General features: G+C 40.4%; 1 protein-coding gene across 3 annotated transcripts; it reads left to right on the top strand.

Moving 5' to 3' along the window:
- The first annotated feature begins 322 nt into the window (after nucleotides 1-322).
- Nucleotides 323-2,808, top strand: LOC136501173 (uncharacterized). Of its 3 annotated transcripts, none has more exons than XM_066496667.1 (10): nucleotides 323-441; nucleotides 522-595; nucleotides 870-908; nucleotides 1,007-1,069; nucleotides 1,176-1,323; nucleotides 1,487-1,615; nucleotides 1,701-1,802; nucleotides 1,890-2,000; nucleotides 2,077-2,225; nucleotides 2,491-2,808. In XM_066496667.1, exons 3-7 carry the CDS (start codon nucleotides 877-879, stop codon nucleotides 1,746-1,748), a joined length of 420 nt encoding a protein of 139 aa, XP_066352764.1. In that variant the 5' UTR covers nucleotides 323-441; nucleotides 522-595; nucleotides 870-876; the 3' UTR covers nucleotides 1,749-1,802; nucleotides 1,890-2,000; nucleotides 2,077-2,225; nucleotides 2,491-2,808. The 3 variants fall into 3 exon arrangements, with proteins under 3 accessions (XP_066352764.1, XP_066352776.1, XP_066352770.1); XM_066496679.1 differs by having other exon boundaries at nucleotides 522-657; XM_066496673.1 differs by lacking the exon at nucleotides 2,077-2,225.
- The last annotated feature ends 4,154 nt before the right edge of the window (nucleotides 2,809-6,962 follow it).

The following is a 6,962-nucleotide window of genomic DNA, read 5'->3' as shown; positions in this document are numbered from 1 at the left end:
GATCAATCCTGTGAGGAAAGTAGCATGAAATGTTGAATTCCCACTGCAATGAGGTGTCACATAGCGTGCAATGACCACCTAAACCTAGGCAGAAATCATAAGCTAGGTGGGACCATCATGCTTAGGAACTGTCTAGGTGGATGAGGTCAACACCTTCTAAAACAGCACAGGCAATCATTTAAAATAACCTAACATTCCCACTGAACCCTTATAAGCCCTACCTGTGTTCTCGCATGTTCACACATCCTTGAACTATTATACTAACTAACCATAAGCAAGTCATTTCGTTTAAATTTGTATGCATTATCTAACTCCGCCTATGGTGGGGCGCCTTTGATGTCCCAGCATAGCAGGTGCCAAGCCCTGGTAAAGGAGGAGGGTTGTGTTAGGCGCGGCGAGCCAATGTAAAAACTTAGCAACTTTAATGGAGATGAAACCCATGTATGGCATTATATGGTTTTATGTTCTTTTTCTGAGTAATCTCGTCATCTGTGTATGAATCTTGTCTATCATCTCTGCAGACTATATGCCACTGCAACCTCTTGAAGACGAGGATGACACCGTTATCAATTTCTTATATCCTCTCGAACCCCCGGTAAGATTCCTTATTTATTTCAGTGAGGAGTATTACCTAATCGGTGCAAACTGAAATGGAAGGTTTGAGCTGTTTGAAGTTTCCCTCTATTGTGTGAAGGTACAATAAATCTGGTCACCGCCTCACTGTGGTTTCCACTTTAACAATTTTATTAGTTGGTCCTTCCGACATTATTGTACTTGATGCCTCCTAATTTATGCATGAGTTTTGATTTTATATAGGTGTAGATTGTTGTCATGTATCATTGTGTTTACTTTGGTGCTGCTTACTGCAGATAGTTGATGAGTTTGACTGGGAAATGGACGATTACGAGGTTTGTGTTGAAATGTGTTTTGTTCTGCTCAATATGCGAGTTGCTACCCATGAAAGCGCATCTGTGTTGGTCGCTTCAATTATTGTCTTGCAATGCAGGATTTTGCAGATCAGAAAGTTCAAGAAGGTAGCCTGCCAGAGGGTGAGAAAGAAAAATTCAAGGTACTGCATTTATTTTGTGCTTGATCTGTGGCTAAGCTAATCTTAGGGATTTGGTTACAATTGTGTTTTAAGCTTACAGTTTTGCTGCCACATTTATTTGATATAGGAAGAAGGGCAGGCCTGGTGCAGTGGTGAGAGCTGTCTCACTGAGTCACCAGGTCGTGGGTTCGAAGCAGCCTCTCCGTAGATTTTTCGGGGGAAAGGCTTGTCTCGGTTTATCCCTTCCCCAGACCCCACTCATGTGGGAGCCTCCGGTACTGGGTCTGCCCTTTTTTATTTATTTGATATAGGAGTTCCTAAAGGAGAAGGTTAGAGAAAGGAAGAGAGAGCTGAAACAAGTTCACAATCATGGGAACTATTTATTTATTCACAAGAGATATTTGCATTAGTATTCAATGTTTCTACAAACTTATGTAGGCTAAAGAAGCCAGGAAGAAAGCTATTGATGATATGGATCCTAAGATGAAAGAGGCATTCGAGAATATCAAATTTTACAAATTTTATCCTGTGAAAACCCCAGACACGCCTGATGTAAACAATGTAAAGGTATGCAGTGCTGCTGTTAAGCATTCCTCAGTTAAAGCATAACTGAATAGATTTAATTTAACTTTGTACCTATTGTTTTCTGCAGGCTAGGTACATCAACAGATACTACAGGAATGCTCATTATCTGATGTAATGGCTTTCTTGATCTTGGTAAGAGGTCAATCATGGAGGCTAATGATTTTATCGAGTAAGTTGTAATCATGTTTAGTAAAGTTATCATTGTGGATACTCTGAGCAGGGCTTCCAAGATGTCTTATCCGTTTCTTGTATGCAGGGAAAGGAGAAACAAAAATGAAAATATGTTCCAGGAAAGGCTTCTGCTTTCTTCACAGAATGATGCAGAGTTTTCATGCCATTACATCTGATGTGTTGACTGCTTCAAAGAGTAAGTATTTAACTTTATGATCAATTTATTTTCCAAAAGAATGCATTTTCCTTATGTTTTCTTTGCTCATTTCCAGATTCCCTCTTACTAAATCATGAAACTAGCAAGATGATAGAAACTAACTCCACTTTCTCGAGTTATCTGGAATTGCTGAATGAAAAACACAGTGAAGGCGCAGAATCTATAAGAAACCTGACGATTAACTGTCTTGAGAAGGATTACATGGTAAGCTCCGTGCATCTGTTTAGACTAGAAATGAAAAGGCAAAGTGTAAGGATATATAAGATAATACAACAAATTTTAGCTAAACAACACTGTACTAATGCCGTCTGGCTGTAAAGTGACTATTTCCTCATTGCAACAGAATTATATCAGCTTTATGTCTGTGCTTAAGAGATGAAGTGAATATTGTTCAATGTAAACCACCTTTGTGTCACTATCATTTGATTATTTGTTATATCCATTGACCTAGCTATTGTTCACCCATCAGGCTAATAGTCGGGTTTGAAACCATCCATGGGAACTACTGACCAGTGCAAACAGCTTGGGATCAATTGACAAACTAAGAGCTTCTGTGCCAGATCTGGTAGCAAAGTTCAAGGGGAAGCAATACTCGGATCAAAGGACACACACTCCAAGAAGTCCTCTGACGCCTGTCAATCACTACCTTGAGTGAAGGATGTGGCAAATTCTGGGATGCTCAAATGTTGTAAAGATGGCAAGATAGCTTGCCGATCTGTCACCACCTTAATTTTTAGTATGCTCAGATGTTAGGATGCTGCATGCAAAGATTCTGATTAGGGTTAGATAAGAAGAAGGCCAAAAAGATTCGATTTCAATTTGTATTATGTAAAATCAACGTGATATTCTCACTGTTATGCCTTCCATTTCTGATCAATCCTGTCAGGAAAGTAGCATGCAATGTTGAATTTCTTTCCCATTCCTGGCTGTGTACATGGTAAGTTCAAAACCATAATAAGTATTACAAGTTTGCTAACATGGTATGTATCTCGAGAATCCACTTGTTCCTTCTGTAACGTGCTTTCCATTTTCTAACGCAAAATGTTGCATATCTGAGCCCTTCCGTTGGTTCAGGCTATCTTGGCCGATGATCACATGAGGAAAGCACAGGGAAGAGAATGATATATGCAGAACGGCTCATAAATCTGTTAGGATCTGTGGATCATAGTAGGGATAGATCCAAGGGGCTACTGGCTTTTGAATAGCATCACTGAACCTAGAACGCCTACTAGAGCATGTAGAACGAGAGACAGAGAGGGAAGAGAGAAGGTGCCGAACCTGACACCGCAGAGGGGGAATGTTCAGCGGACGCTATCGGGTTCGTTGGTGATGTCTGCGCACGAGCAGCGACGGTCGGTGAAGAGGGCAATGAAGACGTCGTCGTCGATGGAGCGGGCGGCGCGGCTGGTGGCTTTCCGTCACTGGCTACGCCCCTCTTTGATCGGATTAGGGTTTAGATGTCGGTGGGGGCTCGGCTCAGGTCAACCTCGTGATAAGAGTCGCCGGCCCCCACCTCTTTTTATAGCGCAGGGTGACAGGGGCCCTCCAGCCATGGTGGGCTGGGCGTCCCCGATCAGGGCGCGAATCAAAGGCCCAACTGGGTCGTTGGGTCCAATTAGGTTAGAGATCAATCTAACAATCTCCCCATTGATCTCTTTCCATCTTTCACTTTCATATCATTTACTTTTGTTCATTCCATTACAGATTAGCACATAGAGCATGTCTCATCGTCACGGTCCATTGCCGATAGATTTAACAGCTATAACACACTACTCTGTTCTGAAATAGATACTTATCTTTAGGCCTTCTTTTGTCCAGGAATTATAGGTTTTCCCTTAAACCCATGCCGGCTACATGTTCTCTAAATATGTTGGGTGGTAAGCCTTTTGTAAGCGGATCCGCGAGCATCTTTACTTTACTTATATGCTCAAGACTTATGACTTGATCCCGGACTTTATCTTTCACAACATAATATTTTATGTCAATGTGTTTGGCAGCATCACTTGACTTATTGTTGTGAGCATACTGTACTGCTGGATTATTATCGTAGTATAACTTAAGTGGTCTATAGATGTCGTCAACCACCTTCAAACCGGGTATAAACTTCTTTAGCCAGTTCACCTGTCCCGTTGCCTCATAACACGCTACAAACTTGGCATACATTATGGACGATGTAGTGACGGTTTGCTTTGAGCTTTTCCATGAAATAGCTCTCCTGCGAGAGTGAATACATATCCAGACGTGGATTTTCTATTATCTCCTGCGTAATCAGAATCTGAATATCCCACTATATGGAGTGAATCAGATCTTCTATACGTCATCATGAGACCTTTCGTTCCTTGCAAATAACGCAAGACTTTCTTTACTAATTTCCAGTGTCCTATTCCAGGATTGCTCTGGAATCTGCCAAGTAACCCGATAACAAATGCCAAGTCAGGGCGCGTACATACTTGAGCATATTGCAAGCTTTCAACAACTGAAGCATATGGAACCGCTTTCATTTGATCGATCTCATATTGGTTCCTGGGGCATTGAAAATCCCCGTATCTGTCGCTCTTGACTATAGGAGTAGGTGAGGGACTACATTTGTACATACTGAATTTCTTTAAGATTTTCTTTATGTATGCCTTTTGTGACAGTCCTAATACCCATTTACTTCTATCTCGGTGAATCTCGATCCCTAGAACGAACGAAGCTTCATCAAGAACTTTCATATCAAATTTTAAGGACAAAAACTTCTTTGTCTTTAGTAGTAGACTGACATCACTACTAGCAAGTAAGATATCATCCACATATAGAACAAGTAAGATGAACTTCCCATTCTTAAACTTTGTATAGACACAATTGTCCTCTACATTCTCTTTAAATCCAAAATTTCTTATTGTCCGATCAAACTTCAAGTACCACTGTCTTGAAGCTTATTTTAATCCATAAATAGATTTCTTTAGGCGGCATCCCATTCGTTCTTTTCCTTCTATGATAAAACCTTTCGGTTGTGCCATGTAAACATTTTTCTCCAAGTCCCCGTTGAGAAATGTCGTCTTTACATCCATCTGATGTAATTCTAAATCGTAATGTGCCACTAATATCATTATGATTTTGAAGGAATCCTTACATGAGACTGGAGAAAAGGTCTCATTGTAATCAATCCCTTCTCTTTGCGTAAAGCCTTTTGCCACAAGTCGGGCTTTATATCTCTCTATATTCCCTTGAGAGTCAAGTTTTATTTTGTAGACCTATTTACAGCCTACTGTTTTGGTTTCTTTAGGAATTATCTCCAAATCCCAAACTTTATTGGCATTCATAGATTTTATTTCATCTTCCATGGCCTCAAGCCACTTTGATGAATGATCACTTCTCATGGCTTCTTCAAATGAGGTAGGATCATCCTCCATTTGAAATTCCTCAGTGTTGTATAATTCATAATCAGCAGGAATAGCTAATTTTCTAACTCTTTGAGACCTTCTAGGGCCTCCATATTTGGCACATCTTCTATTTGAGGTTGTTGTTGCTTCCCCTCATGTGTGGCAATTGGTTCTATAGGATCCTGAAAAACAGGTTTCTCATCATCATTCATTGTTGCCATAGGCGGAATAACAACATGTGCTGGCACCACAGTATCTTGTACTATTGGTGCAGCGACAACAGGTAATGAGAAAAATGACTCATGAATCATCAGAGTGGGCGCATACACCCGCTTCTCTTCAAGGTCAATTTCTTGAGCTACCATGCTCCCCCTCATCAATTCATCCTCTAGGAAGATAGCGTGTCTCGTTTCCATAAACTTTGTATGTATATCTGGACAGTAGAAACGAAAACCTTCTGACTTTTCTGGGTAGCCAATGAAATGACAACTTACTGTTTTGGGATCTAGCTTCCTAATGTTTGGGTTAAATACTTTAGCCTCAGTAGGACTCCCCCACACACGTAAGTGGTTTAGTGAGGGTACTCTTCCTATCCATAACTCATACGGTGTTTTGGACACTGACTTATTTGGTACTCTATTGAGAATATGAATGGCGGTTTTTAACGCCTCCATCCACAGGCTCATCGATAAGGTGGAGTAACTTATCATACTTCGCACCATATCCATCAGGGTACGATTGCGCTTTTCAGCTACTCCATTCTGCTGAGGTTCGCCCGGTATAGAATACTGAGCTACTATGTCATTCTCCTGTAAGAACCTTGCAAAAGGTCCAGGAACTTGGCCATATGGGGTATGCCGACCGTAGTACTTCCCCCTATGGTCGGACCTGACTATCTTAATCTTTAAATTGTGTTAGTTTTCAACTTCTGCCTTAAATATTTTAAATTTATCAAATGCTTCTGTTCTTTCTTTGATTGGATAAATATAGCCATAACGGGAGTAACCATCTGTGAATGTTATGAACGAATCATAACCATCCACACTCTTTACAGGAAACGGACCACAGATGTCTGTGTGAATAATCTGTAGAATTCCTGCGCTTCGTTTGGCATCTTTCTTAATTTTCTTTACATACTTTCCTTTTATGCAATCTCTGCATTGTTCTAAATCTGAGAGCTCTAATGGAAGAAGAATATCATTCTTAACTAGCCTTTCTATTCTCCCCCTCAAAATATGGCCTAAATGATAATACCATAATTTTGACAACGCATCGTGAGCTCTCTTTCATTTTCTGTTTACATCCGCAGACGAGGATACATTCACATTGTCGCACGCAACGTTCCCATCATCGCATACAACATTCTCATCATCACGTAGTGATAACAAATAAAGCTCATTTTGTAAGATAGCAAGACCAACACATGCATCATTAAATGTTATCTTACATTTGCCATTTTTAAAATGGCAATCATATCCATTGTTGTTAAACATGAAACACTAATCAAGTTCCTCTGTAACGAGGGAACATAAAGAATATCTCTAAGTATAAGTTTGAAACCATCAGCAAGCTCTAG

This window comes from Miscanthus floridulus, chromosome 1 (assembly GCF_019320115.1).
Source record: "Miscanthus floridulus cultivar M001 chromosome 1, ASM1932011v1, whole genome shotgun sequence".
NCBI classification, from domain to species: Eukaryota; Viridiplantae; Streptophyta; class Magnoliopsida; order Poales; family Poaceae; genus Miscanthus; species Miscanthus floridulus.
The sequence above is the reverse complement of the archived record's forward strand: the minus strand, read 5'-3'. Positions and strand labels throughout refer to the sequence as shown.